General features: G+C 36.2%; 1 protein-coding gene across 2 annotated transcripts; it reads right to left on the reverse strand.

The window, feature by feature from the left end:
* Positions 1-222: 222 nt before the first annotated feature.
* fermt1 (FERM domain containing kindlin 1) lies at positions 223-8,946 on the reverse strand. Of its 2 annotated transcripts, XM_053488448.1 has the most exons (16): positions 8,867-8,882; positions 8,172-8,239; positions 7,307-7,465; positions 6,010-6,243; positions 5,801-5,926; positions 5,254-5,443; positions 4,481-4,583; positions 4,201-4,308; positions 3,095-3,226; positions 2,925-2,974; positions 2,667-2,788; positions 2,461-2,567; positions 2,076-2,300; positions 1,462-1,586; positions 1,082-1,223; positions 223-806 (listed from the first exon to the last, which is right to left on the reverse strand). In XM_053488448.1, exons 3-16 carry the CDS (start codon positions 7,455-7,457, stop codon positions 633-635), a joined length of 1,989 nt encoding a protein of 662 aa, XP_053344423.1. In that variant the 5' UTR covers positions 7,458-7,465; positions 8,172-8,239; positions 8,867-8,882; the 3' UTR covers positions 223-632. The 2 variants fall into 2 exon arrangements, with proteins under 2 accessions (XP_053344423.1, XP_053344422.1); XM_053488447.1 differs by lacking the exon at positions 8,172-8,239 and having other exon boundaries at positions 8,867-8,946.
* Between the last annotated feature and the right edge of the window lie 9,138 nt (positions 8,947-18,084).

Genomic DNA, 18,084 nt, shown 5'->3' on the forward strand with positions numbered 1-18,084 from the left:
TGTAATCCTTCTATATATCCAGGGTTCCAGGCTCCAGATCCACCATCATTGGAAAATAATTGCATAAGTGAAAATATGTGCGAAAATTTATACTAAAGTATCGCTTTGGTCTAACTAAAAATCCAAACATATTCATTCAATGTTTCGTAGAATTGCCCAACAGAAGTTTATAACTTTGTAATTGTAACTTTTAACTAACACATAAATGCAAACACAACTCTATTTAAACTTTATAGGCGTCATCTTTATTTGACTAATTTTATACTAATCATAATGCTGGTCTTCAGATTTTTTAGGCTGTCTTTAACAAAAACACTTTTAAATCTTCACTTCAGTTTCATTGAAGTGTATTAATTGTAGTCTACATTGAAACAAATCAGTTTTATTGTATCTTTGTATACTTTTTGGTATACAGAGCAACAAAAATAACAAAGATAAAACCCCTTTTAAAAAAAGTGAGAATGATGTGCTGATGATGAAGCAACCAAGGCACCATTTAAATTTTCTGATTCCCTGACAAATGGGAGTGCTCAGAAACATCATAAGCCTGCTTTCCATTTACACAAAATAATGAACAACACAGCCATGATGAATACGTTTAAAACTCTTGTTCAGCTGACTAATTTTTAGGATCATTCTTGTCCTCCTGTAAGTTTACGGAAGAGTTCTTCATCTAGTGTCTCATTTTGATCTTTGGATCTAGTCGAGAGGAAAATGTAGCCACCGATGTATTCATGAACCACTCTGCAGTCACAGCTCTGACAGGTGAAAGCTACTGAAACTCCCTGGTCAAAATCAATAGCCACCTGAAACAGAAACCTCCAGTAAGACAACACTCTCATAAATCATTTCATCAGTTAATATAAGAACTAGAGAAAGCTTTTAATCAGGTATATTTTTTCCAGTTTGGCTCACAAAACCACCCAGTCCTCTCTCATTAACAATATATTTCTGGCTAGCTCGTATGTTTTTTTTTCTGACATACTCAAACCAAACACAACAGCAGCATAGCCAAGTCACTGAGATCACATTTAATCCCTTAAAAATGGCACAACACATTTTTCTATAATATTCTCCTTACCTGTTTGATCTCCCAGTTCACATTCCATTGTTTCATATTGGCAAATCTCCAAGTAGTCACTGGCTGGCGTGTGGTCATATCAATTCGGATCAGCCGGTTGTACGAGATACCCAAGATCTCATCCTTCCTACTTCCTCTGAATCTATGCATACACAGAAAGGGTAATACCTTTTAACACAGGCAAAATACATAGCCATTGGATGATCAACAAGCTTTCGATTTGGTGGATGCAGTAGCATGTGCTTTTTATTTTTTTATAATAAAATCAGAATATCCGGTTTGTTGTAAAGACACTAGGGTCAATTGTCTAAATGCATAACCTCTGTGGATTTATTTCATGATTGTAGGTATAAAAAATACATTACAGAATATCACCATACCTAACTATATAATACTTGATTCCAAACTCTGGTAAAGATTGCCATGCTTGGATGAAACGCATTTTAGCCTCCATGAGTGAAAGCTGTGAAATGTTCTGATGGGCCTCCAAAATGCGTGTGGTCAGCTGAAAGCAGATGAATGTACAAAAATATTAGCGAATCTAATCATTGTAATAAAACAGATGGCAAATACATGGATGAAAAAACACATATCTTACAAGTAATGTTATATTTCTGTAACAAAACAGTGTTGTATCTATGGTCTTATTTTATTACTTTGTAATAACCATACAGGGGGCTTTCCGCATTATTTAAAAAGTTTTGATTTCTTGTTAAATTATATTTTGCCTCCCTGCCTAGAAGCTGACACTATAAGATTTTCACATTATCTGGAATTTTTTTTTAATGATAAAAGGTTGTCACTCTGAAGCCCATTAAACATGATTGTCTATTAAAAAGGGCTCTATAGTAGAATATCTTTGGAAAGCTAAGAACTACACAGAACATGCTATCCATTGCATAAAGAACTAAAAGTCACATGCTATCCATTGCATAAATTTGATTTGGTGGCACTGCATTGCATAATAGTGACCATGGTTTAAAATCTGCTTTACTTGTTTGGGCTTGTATTTTTTGCTGTATCTTGGAGAGACAAAGCATTCTGCGTTCATGTCCATGGAGTCCACATCAGGAGTAGCTTGGCCAGGAGGGGGTGCTAAACTCTTCATCTGCAAGAATGACTGGATGTTCTTCACTTCTGTGCGGTATGAACTGTACGCCATCGTCTTGCCTTTAGAGGCCAGGATGCAGGCAGCTTTCCACTTGGCATACTGTGTCTCCTTTAACATGATTAAGTTAATATGTAAATTAGGGAATGGAAAAAGACTTGCACATGCTAAATGTTGCGCATGCTAAATAGGAACAGTCAATGCTTACTTATATGCTTGTTATAAAACAGAGCATTATGGACCTCATGTACTAAAGTCTAAATCAACTTACATTGTCACAGCGAATATACACCTCATTCATTCCGTCTGCAACAGGCAGCAAAAGTTTGATGCCAAACTTCTTTTCTGTTACGTTTACATCTGGAACAACTTCACACCCTACATGATCAATTGTATATAAAACAAATGCACCTCAGTAATTGATCCACAGAGAAAAGAGTTAGGCATTTTGACACAAACTGTCAATGACGCTGTTACCCCGCAGATGTAGCTGTTCAATTGGTTCTGCGTTTGCAGAGTCTTTGTTTTTGTAATAGGAAATGCTGGTGTCTCTAAACACAAACCAGTACTCTTTAAAAGTCCGTAATAGTCGTTTGGGCCTGCAAAGTAAAAAGACAGAATCAGGCAAGAGAGTTTATTTAAGTCTAAGGAGTAAAATGAGCTTTTCAGTAAAGGGATCATTAGACTGCAATAATAATTCAAAGTGATAAGGTGTCTTGAATAACCTTGGCTCACCTAAATAGTTTTAGAGTGTCTTCCAACTTGGGAATATCTGTGATGTCTTCCTAAATACAGACATAATTTTAATACAATTAAAATACTGTACATCTGAAAATGGCATTGCATAGACAGATGTAAAGAATACCACTACAACACTAACTGAGATTTTAAAAACTCATTTGTACCAGAATCTTATCTGTGCTTTGTCCTTCAAGTGTTGTCTCTAAGTGAGAGAGAGCTGCCTCCACCTCATCAATCTCAGGCTCATCAGAAAGATCCAGGGGTTTGGCTGACATAGTCAGTTTGCATATGTGATACTGAAAAAAGTGTAAATATTTAAAATGTAATAAATTTACTTGTCAATCACGTACATTTATACCACAGTGCTGTTAAATGCTTGATTCTGATTTCTATTTTCTGTAAGTAGTTGCTGAATACAACAAATGATTTAAAGAAAAGAAAACACAATATGTTTTTCTTTTCATCCCTCTAGGAACCTCTGTAGTCCAACTGAGGACCATGATTGCCAATGGTGATCACCACTGTATTTACTCCCATTTTATGACCGCGGGGGGACCGCTGGTCAACACACACACACGCGTTCACACACTATGGGAAATTTTTAAGGAAACTGGAGTGCCTGTGGGAACACAAGGTGACTACATTTATTATATTAAGCATTTGGCAAACACCCTTATCCAGAGCGACATTTTTATCTCGTTATACATCTAATCAGTTGAGGGCTGTGCTTAATGGTGAGGCTGAAACCTTAATTTGAGTTTTTTTTGTTGAGTTTTTCTGAGAAAAAAGTCAGAACTCAATTGACCCTGATTCCGTTCTTTAATAGAGAATAATTATTTTTCTTGCTAAGCTAGTCTTTAACATGGTGTTATATGTGGCTTGGGGGAATGGATCTCACCGCACTCTGCTCATTTTCTTTGTTCTGACACGCTCCCTCACATTCCACAATTAAAGCTTGTCTGCTTACTCCTTTGAAAAACCTATGCCTCTAGCCACACAATGGCTTGTATGTCCTGTCTCATTCCAGGTTTAACAGTAAAAAAAAGATAAAGTGCAATACAGGATTAGCTCATTTACACACTGCAAGCATGGCACTTTCTTTCAAACAACATTTTTATATAAGCCACATGTAATCCATATAAATCTGTACCGCCTGATTAAATATGGTACCATTGTTAACGCTATGAATAAACCATTGTGTATTCATTTTTTAGAGATTTGCCAGGGTCTAGAAGAATGTGCAGGCTGAGATTGTGTAAGAGTGTGGCACCTGCAGAGAGGCAAACATCAGCATCTCCTCCTCAGTGCACTCAATCTCCTCCAGGAGAATGGTCCAGCGTGCCTGTTCGTACAGCTGCGTAATCCTTACTGCATCATACTGGAACAGAGGATGTACACAATTACTAATTATTTACTGTTAAATTATTTAAATTAAATGGAAACTTTAATAAAAGTTTAATGAAAGTTGCTGTAGACGTGGCTAGTACTGGGGTACTTCAAAAAGGAAAGCAAGCAAAACAGTTCAGGATAAATGTCAAATGTATTCTTACCTTTGGATTAAGGTCAAAGAAACAGTGATACTTGAAGCGCAGTAGGAGTCTGTCATTGTCTTGAATTCCCTGCTCCATCAGAGAACTTGAGGAATCCAACCAACTGCAAAACACCGACTTGGTTTTGTAAATACATTTTTAATTAGAAAAAAACTTTTTTTTTTTTTTACAGAATTATAAGAATGAAAAACAGTTACAGAATGATCACTGTGTCATTCAGTGCAGGTAGTCCTGGAGAAGAGGTTGTACTCTTAGTATTACCATGGTTAACCACTCAATACCTTGAAATTATTTCTTATATTAATCCCTTAGCGGAGCATTAAAAAATTGTTCTGTAACTGCATGCTTACAAATAATCAATAAACAGAAATAATTTTTTATAAACGACTAGGTAATGAATGCATAAGCCTGTATGTCATTAACACTCGTTTATACAGTATGTGTGTCTTGCAGTAAGCTGCTGAATGCATGAGAGCAGAAAGCAAGAGTATGAAGAGTGCATTACCATGAACTGTTTTTGTCCATTTCCTTTTTTCATTTAATGAGAATTGCAGTGCTGAAAAGCATAACTCTTCCCAATGCCATGCTAAAGAGGAACCAGACTCTTCTTAATGTCAGACCTGTGTGTCCTCATTTTTAGTAATAGGTGCCATTAATTTGACCACTGCCAACTTTACAATGATAATAACAACTGAAATGGTCACTAAAATGCAAGCAAGCTGTATCGCTGCCCCTGAATCATTTTTTTATTTTTATTTTTTACTAACTCTTACCCTGCATTGATGGCAGCTTTGTCCTCCATACTGAGCGACTGGTACATCTTGGCCAGCTCATCTGGAGGCACATTAGGCTGGCTAGAACTAAGAGGGTTTTCGCCAAACCAGAGGCTTGTGGAAGTCATTGGGGTTCCACTATCAGGGTCATAGGTTGCAGTCATGGTCCTACTGTAGTGGCCCGTTCCAACTGCACAAAATAATTAATCAACATGCTAAAAATCTATACTTAAAGTATTCCATTGAATAATGTACATAAAATATATATTTTATAGACATACACATCTGATGGATGGCAACATTCTCTTCTTACTTCAGAGTCAGACTTTACAAACTGTAACCCTGAGGACTAATTTGATATTTATTTTTTAATTTAAAATTGAATTTAAAATGTTTCCATGTCTACTAGGTATAAGGATATAAGTTAATAACAGAGCTTAGGAGGTCAAACACAAATAAAAGATACAATGTCACATGTCTCTCTCTTGCTTGTAAAAGGAAAACTTCTAAGAGAAATGAAAGGGTTACTTCACCCTGGTTATGTTACCTGTCCCACCAATAACATCCATGTCTATAATGTCATCTTCTGTCTCCTTAGTCTTGTCTTTTCTCTTTTTCTTTTTTGGATCATCAGGTGGTTTCAAGAGGGACAGCTCCTCAGATCTCCTTATGTCTAAGATGAATGAATACGCCCACGGTCATCACAAAATTTTTTATTGATACTGTATCATTATATCATTATATTTATACACTTACTGAGCATTCTGCAGATTTCTGCTACAGATCTGAAGACCACTGTTGAAAAGCTGACTGTCAGTTTGACAGTCTTCATATTGGGTAGCTGCAGACATAGAGCTTTGTGCTGAGGAGTGAAGCGCAGATCAGCGTCTGCCTGAACACCATATTTATCCAGTGTCCAGTGGGTTTTTAGTAGCCAGCAGTTCTTCTTTTCCCACCACAGCGCATGATCTGACCAGTCCTGAGGAGCCTCTGCCACAAAACACAGCACTTTAGCCCCGCCAGCTAACTTATTTATTCATCTTACAGTCTAAATCTGACAAGTGATCATATGTGTTCAAGGGGTTAATTTGTGTTTCATTAAAACAATCTGTATATCAGATAAATCATAGCTTTAATATTTGGAAAGATGAATTAATCTTGAGTGGTTTCAGTAGGACACCCTTCTCAAATACACAGACAAAATATCAGCACTCTGGCATAAACATGGTATGTGGCAAACAGGAAATTACAGTATGTGTTAAGCTGTGATTTATAATGAGGTCATCAAATCACATGATCCTGACCAGTGACTTAGAACTCAGTCAGTCACAATAATCACCTTTTTCAAAGGAAGACTGACTCAGAAGAGTCCACTTCAACAGAAACAACAATTCATGTATAATAACTATTATTTAATTTAATTTAAAGAATTCATAGAAATTAAGAACTTTTTAAACTGTTAAGTAAAAGTCAATATAAAAACTTGTCTATAAGTGACAAACCTAATCCAAAAAAAATCTATATTGGAGGAATGCATTTTTTAAAAACAATTTATGATAATGTAAGTAACAAATTTATCTAGACACACCCCTAGGTATTATTCATAGATGAAAGAAGGTAATTGTAACTGGATAGTAAAATTCTGTTTTAATAATCTGCTATGATTATTGGGTAGCTACATAGTTAGATAACTGTCAAAATTGCATTTTAGCATTTTTTTTTTTAGCATTAATCAATTAAGAGTAAAAAATCTGTAGATTTCTAGAAGAAAATTTAGAAATCTGTAGAAATAAAATGTCCTTTTATTTTCTCAGCTCGGCTGGTTTAGTGAACTTCAGACCTTATTGCCGTAAATAATACCATGGTGATTGGACAATGGCAGAGAGCCAAGGGCAATTGAAAGGAATGCAAGGCAAACACGGACGCACCCAAAGGTTTAAATAAGGAGTTAGGACTACTTTAGATACAGCTCTATCTCTGTGTATTACCATAAACTATAAAGAAGGAGCCTTAACTTTAACAGATCTATTTAGCAAATAAAAAAGGTACTCACTGATCTTCTCCACAAGTTTTAGCATAAGTCCTCCAATGTGAAGGTCGCCTTTGACACGAATTTTAAACCTCATAGTCTCATCTCCTTCCCGCTGGTCCACTTGAACCAACAGCTCCCATGTGTTTTGTACATTTTCAGGAGCAGTGACCATGGCTTCACCTGCAGAAACAGAATTAAAATATAGCTTGCTTTTACAGCAGCTAGCCAATATTTCTTAAAATGCAATGACAAAGCAACTCTAAAAATTATGCCTTTTTATTAGGTAGACGTGCCCAAATATTTACTATGCAGATAAACAAATACTGATTGTGGCCAATATGTTTGCTATGCACAAAATAACTGCATTACTACCACCAGTGAACACATTTTACTGACCATTCTGAGTGCAAATATGTTAGTTTCTTTTTAGTTGCTGTTGTGCTTCTGCACGCATATCATGTAGCAACAACTCAAATACAAAACAGAGAAATTTGAAATGTTTTGCAGCATGTAGTACAAGTCTACTCCTGTAGTATGACTAAATTCTTAATGTTGCATGAGATAGGTAATCCTAGGTCAGTTTGGAAAATGCAAATAAAAACTAACATTAAACATCACACAACACCATCTGCAATGTAGTGTGCAAATATTCTTTACAACAGGGAGAACATACAGAAAGTTTCTCAACATTCGATACTGTGCGGTTTGCTTGGCTCTTATATACAGTTCTCAAGTCATACACTAATTATCCAGATCCTTTATGAGCTGAAAGCGGCATGCTGGAACAAGGGAAAAAAACACACTGCAGGGCAAACACTGACTAAGAAAGGCACATTAGTTCACAATTAGAAATCTATGGTCACAGAAGAAAGGAAGAGAGTTGGACTTGGGTGTCTGAGCTGTGGTGAAGGGTGGTCATCAAAGAAGGAGGGCAGACCTCCTTCACTGGAATTCCTAACAAGCACAGACATGACCGAGAACAGAACATGAAACAGTTGATTTCCTCATCTAATACAGGACAGAACAGATAAAGCTGTATTATTTTGGACTATTCCTGAGAATTCTTAACACTTGTATTTTACCTCAGTTCTATGGTTTATGTTGTAACCTAGCTTACTAGAACAGGGGATGTTTGAATAGTCATGGGTAAATGAAACACTGAAGTAAGACTAGTGCACTGAAATATTCTCCATGTTTAAAGTAAACTATCCTGGAGGGCACAACTCTCAACCTGTTTCTATGCCTCGAGGCACTGAAAAGTTACTCAGACTTGGACCTCGGCAGACACAAGTTAAATCACAGACAAAAAAAATAATAATTGTTAACTACAATCCAGAAGCGCCAATACAACAACAACTAACACCACAAAGGTTACATTTATTACTAAAACGATTAAATGACGCCAAGACGAGCGAATAACGTGACAGAAACGGGCGGGGAAATAGAGTTTTTTTTTTTTTTTTTTTGAGTAAAAAGTGTAGAAAATAGACTTCAAAAAACTAATATTAATTTCAATATTTTAGGGTATCTCTAACAACTTAAATAGAAATTTACCCAAAACAAACAAAAATAAACACTCACCCAAACAAAATGTCCGGTATGTTGCTCACACTTCTTCTCTCGCACTGTGTAGAATGAGACAGAGCCGCTTTCCAGGTGAGCTGGCGAGAAGAGACCCCTCCTTTCTCACAGGTATCTTATGCTAAGGAAGTGACTACCGCCAGACAAGATATAAGCCTGGCGTAACACATACATGACAAACTACCGCGCTGTTTGGTTATATACTATTTTGTACGATGTTTTGTGGAAATTAGCGGAACCGTGTACAGTATATTTGCATTTTATCTGTATTTTCATGGTTGTAGTGGGATAGTCTAAAACTCCGGTTCTCCTCTTTATAGATATTAACTAGAGTTCTATATAGCCTTTTGTTATCTAAATATTCCCATATAACTTGCAGTCGCTCAATAATTCACGAATGCAATTCCCACAAACATTTCAGTGTACCTAAACCGTGTACCTAAACCTCTAATAACACCTCTTTTGTTATACTGAACTTCCAGCCTCCTAACACTCAGTATGACTGCAAATCCATTCCTGCTACCTGTTATCACACATATGTTCCCTGTTGTGTCTGGTTCCTCTCAAGGTTTTTCCTTATTTCCATCTCAGGGAGTTTTCCCCTATCCACTGTCATCCTCTTCTTGCTCATCAAGGTTAATCTGAAAATTTTTGTTCATATATATTTCCTGTTACTTTTTAAACTCATTTCCTTGTGTTTATAATTCTGTAAAGCAGCTTTGCGACAATGACCATAGTGAAAGCGCTATATATAAAAAAAAACTGAATGGAATTGATTTGAATTTAATATTTTAAACATTTGAGGTTGAGGTAATGGCCCGTGTTAACATGATTGCATCGTTTTATTTATGCAACGTCCCAAATTATTGGACGCAGATCCTGTGAACAGGTCCCTCAAGAACACTGTCATGCTGTCATGCTTATGAAAGCAGTTTGAAATTATACCACCTCCACTAGTCTGGGATGTCACAAGGCAATCAATCAATCAATCAATCAATCAATCAATCAATCAATCTATGTACTGCATATACAGTACTATGCAAAAATTTTGAGCTACCCTTAATTTTATTAAATTCATTAAGTAGATAAAGTAGATAAAGAAATGGGACCTTGTATTTTATTGTGGTAGGCAAAGTGCCTAAAGAAACAATGAAAAAAAATTGTATGCAACAATACGCAGCAGGAACCTCCCCTCTCATCTGTTTCAGTCATTTAGCATCAATAGTATACTAATTACCAGCCTGATCATCTCTCATCATCTGCACTTGTTTCTCACTGATTTATACCTTAAGTTACACCTTTTTTATGTTTGAATGATTCCCATGTCACTATGTGGCTTAACAAACCAAAACATTTATCTGATACTGCCCAGGTACAGGGACTGGGGTAATAATGAGACCAGTAAACTCGCCAAAAATGAGAGCCAAGAAAGTCTTTCAGGAAGTCTGGAGAACTATTCCTCAAGAAATACAAGAAATTCTGACTCTTTTGAAGCAAAATATAAAGAAATGAGGGGTGGCTCAGGACTTTTGCACAGTACTGTATTGTATCTTTCTCTTTCTCTCTCTCTCTCTCTCATATATATATATATATATAGTATGTATTTTTGCATATCTTCCAGGGACACATCCAGCTAAACTTTGGGACACACAGGCAGCTGATGCAGTGGATACAGTATGGGGCACCTCAGGATCACCTAAGGATGAGCTAACTTGCAGCCCCTGCTCAAGGTTAGGTTTTTTTTTTTAACTTGTTCCCACATACAGAACAAATAACTTAATAGACAAACTCAGCCCAAACCAGCAGGACCGATAAATCCAACAAGACCTTGTAAATGTTCACACATTTGTTGTGTACATCACTTTTTAACATTCGTAAAAAAAGACGTTGAAATCTGCTGGGCCTTTTATTGAAAAACATGACTGAAGTCTTTTTACCTATGAATCATCAAACAACTGCATGAATCAATATAACTTTGTATTTCTCACTTCACTAACTACTTTATTCCTTAATCCTTTAAAAATAAAAATCTGTTTGCATTTTTGCTGATTTAATTTATCAGAGCAAGAGCCATATCACTGTTTGTCCAAGGGAAAATAGTTCGCAGAAAAACACAGAAACACCCTGGCAAACATATAAACCAGTTAAAATCTGTCTGGTTTAAATGTTTAATATATGCAAATTAATATTTCATTGGTGCAATTTATGTAAAGAGGATGATACTTGGTATTGGAAAAAAACTGCATGCTTTATTTTGAAAATGACGTATGCTTTATATATTGTGGTCCACTAGAGGGTAGTAAAATTATACTAAGCAAAATTCAGGCCTTAGCCTTTCCAGTTTTTCTAGATCAAATGTACATTTAACTGAAAGTTGAAATCCTGTGACTTTCACATTTTCTATATAAGTAAATGCTGACAGTAAAAAAAGAGAAGTTCCCCTCATTGATGATTGGTCCAATTCATTAAAAGTTGATTGGATGACTTATAGACCAAAATAAATTTATAGGCCATTTCCCTTATAATAGCCAAAGAATTTCAGTGGGCTGAATTAATTAAATGAGCTATATCTTCTGAGGTAGAATTTTTTTTCATGAAGCTTTAACATTCACCTTCAATCTTTCTCTCCTACCGCCACAAAAAGAAATGGGGGATTTAATGTGAATGTTGACTCAAATTGTAGATTTCATTGGCCTCCAATCTGCTTCTCACATTTTTGGCGTATGTCATAAGCTTTAGGTTCGTGTTTAGTGCTTTTTCATGTCTGAAAATCTAGCAAAGCAAAAAGGATAATATTTTTAAATAGATATAGATAGAAAAAATAAATAGAAAGATATGGATTGTAATAAGCTTATGCTTACATGTAAAAGAACAAAGAAAACTCCAGCGACACAAGAATGAAATATGAAAATTAATCTTCATTAAAAAAAAACTCTAAACAGTCTCAAAATTGCTTTAAATGCATTAAATTTGCACTTGAAGGTAAACTAGTGAATATATAAAATTACTTAGACATTAAACAGTTGCAATATTCAGTTAGTTTAAAATATGTCCTGAAAAAGATTGAACAGGTCTTATTAATATATCTAATAAGATACCGTATAAGGCAATACATTTCAAGACATGTTACATATTTAAAGGGGATTTGACAAAAACATGGAACTAGACATATAAAAAAATTAAATGTTTATGGCATGTATTCCGGGGTGAATTGCTGATGTGTAATAAAGATAATTCCAACACATAAAACACCTCACTTTTTTGTAATATAAAAATGAATACATAACTGATATGGAGATAAATCTCTGAAATGACTCTTTTTCAATCATATTCTCTCAAAAGTGCACTAATAATAGCTGTACAATGAAGATCATACACAATCCGTAACAATATTCTTTCTACTAATGTTACTCAAAATTATAATTCCTGTATATCATTGACAGACAGTTTGTGACACAGTGTTGTCAAACAGCTAGCAAAATTATTATTTCACCCTTAATTAGAAAATATCACAGTGGATAAAATTAGAGGGTTGCGTTAGATGGGCATCCGGCGTAAAACCTCTGCCAAGTTTTCGTGTGGATCAGATGGTCTGCTGTGCGGCCCCTCAGCGGGAGCAGCTGAAAGACTACTAATAGGAGAGGGAGTGCTCTTGTAATGAATATCAGCATGGCAGTGATGCCATAGGCATTACAGCCGTGATGATATACAGCTTGAACTCGAGTATGAATTTGCTTCTTCTTCTTTGTCTTTGTTGTTTAATGGCAGTTGGAATCTAGTAGGTTGCATTACTTTAAGTATCATTCTCTCTTAACTTTACTGGCCATTTTAAAAGACTTTTACATTGCCTTCAACTCTCTCTAGTTCTTGGAGCTGTGCTATCATATTATATCTAGCCTCTCCATATATTTCCTGCTGAAGAGCAATACATGTTTGACAGTCTCACTTTTATTGGAAACCTCCAGAGTAATAACTCAGACATTACAGGTGTCCTAAAAACCATTAATTACACTAACTGTTGGTCTCCAGCTAGGGTGAAAGTAGGTCAGTATGGTCCGCAGTACAGAGAAGAGAGCAGCTGTACACTCAGTTGACCTATCTCCCTAAAAAAGCTTGTAGGACTTGGACTGTGTTGGCAATAGGAGTGGGTTATTGCATGTTTACTAATCTGTTTGCCATTGCAAAATACTCCACTTGCTTGATTGCCTACGAATTCTGCGTCAAGGTCCTTGTGTCTGACTACATTTAGCTACCTCAAAGAGATGACCTCTGAAAGGATCTATAAGGCTTACTAGAAGGAGGTGGGGTTTCACACAGTCACATTCTGCTTGAAACCAATCACACTGACTCTTCCATCTTTATCTTTCCCGCTGCTCACTAAGACACATAACATTTATTAGGCAACTCCTATATAGGGTCACATCCTTACACTCACTTTTCCCTTTGTCTAGAACACTATTGAGGCTATTAAATGGTAAGTATAATCTGTGGCAAGGGACCTAATCATGGTGGCTAAATGTGACAAATGTAAATTAAGCAATTAAGCAATTTCCCTCTTGGATTAATAAACTTCTTTGAATCTTGAATGTAATAATTTTGATTGCTTAGTATTTGTTTATTATACTGTATGAGTATATTATTAAGATAATAAACAGCAGAAAAATGTGAATTCCTTTACCTGATATGAAGCGATCAATACAACGGCACCAGTGGCTTCCATTCAGACTTTGTGGCTGTCCCTTTTTATCTGTGTTGCCTTGATTAACTAACTACACATCCTTCCTCTGTTTGTCAGCACAAACACACAAAGCTTATAGAATTCCCTCCCTCCCTCCCTCCCTCCCCCTGATTAGGATATTCAACTGTAAAACATGTGTCCGGCATTGTAAATCAATTATTGCTGTCTTTCTACATGTGCTAGCTCATTCTCGTTGATGATTTTCCTATAGCCTCACACCTGTTTTTTTTTATTATTTTTTTTTTACTGGTTATGTGTGGTTTACAAATGGTTTTATTTCACTTTTGAATATTTGAATCTGGTCACTAATGAAAAAATTATTTGTTGTAAATTTTACCTAAAACGACATTTAACAGTAAACTAACCCTACATTAATGTTACTGATATTAATTTTATATATGGATAGAACAGACCAGTGAAAGTTCATGTTTTATGGTATTTCAGAGAGAAAGAGTATACTGTGGTTATACGCCATGTTGTGGAACTTAAAACATAAAGGCAGGAGCCAGTGTCAGCAGTGGGAAAAGCTTTTTGGAAGAAATCTAGTTTACTGTGTTGACTTAGTTCTGTTTTTGCAACATTTTCATGCACAGGTCGAGCAGCTGTTGTTTTAGTGCATTTGGCACTAGGTGGGGCTAGTGCTGTGGAAGAGAGCTGCGTGAACTTCACTCAAAGACTCTCACACAGGCTGAAGTCCCTGAAGAAATCATTTTACACTTTGGTAAACGTAACATGGAATGTGGGCTTGACCAAAATTTTAAGTGTCAAGGTTCTGTCAAAAGATCCTAAATATGCCTCATTAAAGCAGCTCCCATGGGAGATGTGTTCCAGTAAATTTATGCTTATTCAGACCAGGTGCTTATCCATGGTCATATTCATTTTCTCTGCTTGAGCACAAATTCTGCATGGTCAACCCAACCAGGTACAAAACTGCCACTTTTTCTGAGATTCCAACACCTGTGCCAGTGACTGTAACTGTGAAATCTCATATACGGCCTTGGAAAATGGAAAGCAGCATTGGATTTATGACCCTGAAGTTAACTAATTCTTATGTTTGTTATAGTTTAGTCAGCCAATCACTGGAATCCTGTTGGAAAATAGAGGCCCTATTGTGTGGAGTATTGGATTCTTCCATAGCTGGTGCAGAAATTGCGGTTAGGCCCGATTGCGATCTAAAACCTAAATCCCTGTTCAGAATCCTCGTGCAGAGGCCAGAAGGCTCAGGCCTGCAATGTGACTGTTCCTTAAGTGGATCAGTCCATTAACAAAAAAAGAAAAGAAAACTTTATTGTTTACATCCTCCACATGACCTCACTTCACCTTTTTTTGCTGCCATTCCTGTCATAGTTTTGACATTTAAGCACAAGTACAAGAGGTGGACAGGGAAAACATTGCCTAATCACCCCCAAAGGGCATGGAAGATAACAAAACCACCTCTTAACCTGGAAAGATCATGAACTGATTAATGCCAAGCACACTGGCCATTAGTGTTTTCATTTCCTCCTTAGTAGACAAGTAAATATACATTTTTACGTAGGGAATGTAATCCTTTTGGGTCTTAAAAAAGCTACATTTAATCATTGAATTGTAAGAAATAATCAACCTAACAAATTTATTTTTTTAGCATCTCTTAGTGCTTTGTTTGTCTGCATTCTGGTAATATGGTATAATGTGCTTAGAATCACCATCACATAATTGTAAGATACAATTTTTAACAAATAGTTGAAATGCACTGAAAGTCCACTAAACATACCCATACCCATGCCCTTAGCATTAGAAGAAGGATATTATATTGGACATTATATTAAAGGCCATCCTTATAAACAAGTAATTTATTATATTATTTAATAAGAAATAAAAGAAATAATATAGAAATCACATTATTAGTGTAAGAAAGGTATGTCTTTTGAAGCTAGAAATTATTTTAGGTAATTTGAATGCTTTTGTGTGTGTGTGTGTGTGTGTGTGTGTGTTTATTCTGATACGTAAAAACAAAGGATCTTCCTGTGTGAATTTTCAGAACCTAGATAAGAATTTTGTAATATGCATGTAATAAAGTTTTTTTTTTTTAAAAAAAAAGCTTGTCAGAATTTTCAAGGTGTCATACCGTAGAATTCATGTTGCAGGTTTTTTTCCAGGTCAGTTTTATAGGCACACATAAATAAATACACTTCACATGCAGTAAACTTGTTATGCCTTTTGTAATGTAAAATGTAATTTTTCCACCAAACATGCTGTACTTTTGCTTATGTATTCAACATCATATGATCAATAAAGAGATCATATGATGTTTCTCATTCAAGAGAAAAAAATCTGAAACCCAATTCTCAAACTCATGTCAACATCACTTAAGTATGAGTTGAGATCATCAGTGTGTGCCTATCAGGCTTGGCTAAGTCAATACTCTTGGTGCGGGTGAAAACAAAGCACAGCTTAAACTAAAAACACATATCAAGCGTTAGCTGTAAAATACTTATTCTAATGTCCACCTACCTCCTAAAACCACATGTACATATGCATTTGAATACACCATGTAGATTACCTGAGGGGCATGCACACATTTACTGAAACACAACAACACAAATTCATGTAGCACTGAAGTGTAATATTGGAATTCAAGGCAATATTTAATTTCATCCATGTGAGCTTAATCTTTTGGGTGGTGATTTCTTTTAATAAAATATTTGTCTTTATATAATTGTTGTGTAAAGCTGTGATCTTAGAAGCACTATATCATGGTGTGCCTGCATGTCTGTATACAAGCACCTGTGTTTGTAGAAAACTGTTATCATCATATGCATAATGTTTGTTTAGCTTACCAGCTGTGAACTTTGCCTTCAGAAGAGTGGATGAAAAGGCTAAATGTATGACAGCCTTGTTTGGAGGACTGTCTTCCCACTCAGTTTTACACGGGATCATATTTGTACAATGTAAAGCAGCACTTCACCACAGGCTTCTGTTGATTGAGTATGTTCCTGAGACCTTCTGAAATGAAAGCCAATAGGGGGTAGTATGCAGTGATTCTCAACCATATGCCCTGTCCACTTAAATTAGCAGGGTCTTGCATCCAACTGCATCTGTTTTCAATAAGGAGCAAAAAAAAAAAAAAAAACGGAAGGGTGGGTGCTTGGCTTTTCAGCGGAAAATACAGCCTACTGTACTTTTAAATAGCCCACGGGAGACGAAGGACGGATGTGGGCCATATCGTCTTATCCCCATATCTGGACTGCCACTTCTTCCTCCTTTGTACGTCAAATGTACAATTAGGAAGGAATGTGTGTAATACTCTTTCTCAACATGGTGGCACCATGTGAAGCGACTGTTTAGTGTGCTGCCCACAAGCCAAACTGACACTGGCTTGGTTATATCACATACTACGCCATGCTCAGATTGTTTGCATATTGACCTTTTTGTGTTTAAAAGGTTGCTATTTTTCCTGCTGCAGGAATTGCTCATCCCTATGACTAACTGCTATGGAACAAAGTTGGAGAAATAACTCCCTGCAGATAAGAAGCACCATTGCTCCCCCATAATTCACAGCTTTGCCATAATTCACACTGCACTGCTTTAAGTAAAGGGACTGTTTGTTACTGGGGTCAATTGCATGTTTGTCCTTTAAATTGTCGGTGAGACCAGCAGTGAGACCAAGAGGAAGACATACAGCTAGCAAGCATAACGTTTGACTTGCCTGTAGATTTGACCATGTAGGCCAGTTTCATGCAAGTCATATGTTGCTAGCTGATTACACCCAAATGCACAAATGCAAGGCAGGACATGAACACACTCACACAGTCTTTGACTGGAACCTCATGTTGAAGTCTATTTAAACCTGTAATTTGACCAAAGAAAAGAGGAAACAGGGAAAGTCTGTCTTGTTTTCTCAAAACACCTCCCAGGCCTTATTGAGAGATATGAAGGAACATGATATAAAGTTGTATTTAACATTCAACATTTAATACCAAAGATTTATCACACACATTTGGCCACTACTCTCAGATTACAGAACTGAACAGAAAGAAGGTGTAACTTAATAGGAACTATTAGTTTAAATAGTTATTAAAGACTAATGACTTTTGATTATGTGACCCTTTGGAGTAGTTGGAGGCACTTGACTAACTTTATGTGATCTATACACTTGTTTATTGAGCAAATAAATACACAAGTGGCAAATAAGCTGTAACAAAAGTTCTTCACATCACAAAAATGATTTTTTTAGGGATTTTATCAGGGACTCTGTGAACAGAATGGCCATATTGAGGCATGATCATAAATACAGCGCTGAAACAGCACTGTGAGCTGGTGTGTGAAACCATCTGGATGAGATCTGGCATTTTTCAGAATCCATTTTTGTTTAGCCAGCGTCAAAGACACACATACAGCTAGCTGCCATGCACCCTCCTAGCTGAATGAATTCCATTTTTCCATTCACGCCAAGGAAAGAGATACTGCACAAGGCAAAGCAGAATCTGATAAGGCCGAT

This window comes from Clarias gariepinus, chromosome 27, assembly GCF_024256425.1.
Source record: "Clarias gariepinus isolate MV-2021 ecotype Netherlands chromosome 27, CGAR_prim_01v2, whole genome shotgun sequence".
NCBI classification, from domain to species: domain Eukaryota; kingdom Metazoa; phylum Chordata; class Actinopteri; order Siluriformes; family Clariidae; genus Clarias; species Clarias gariepinus.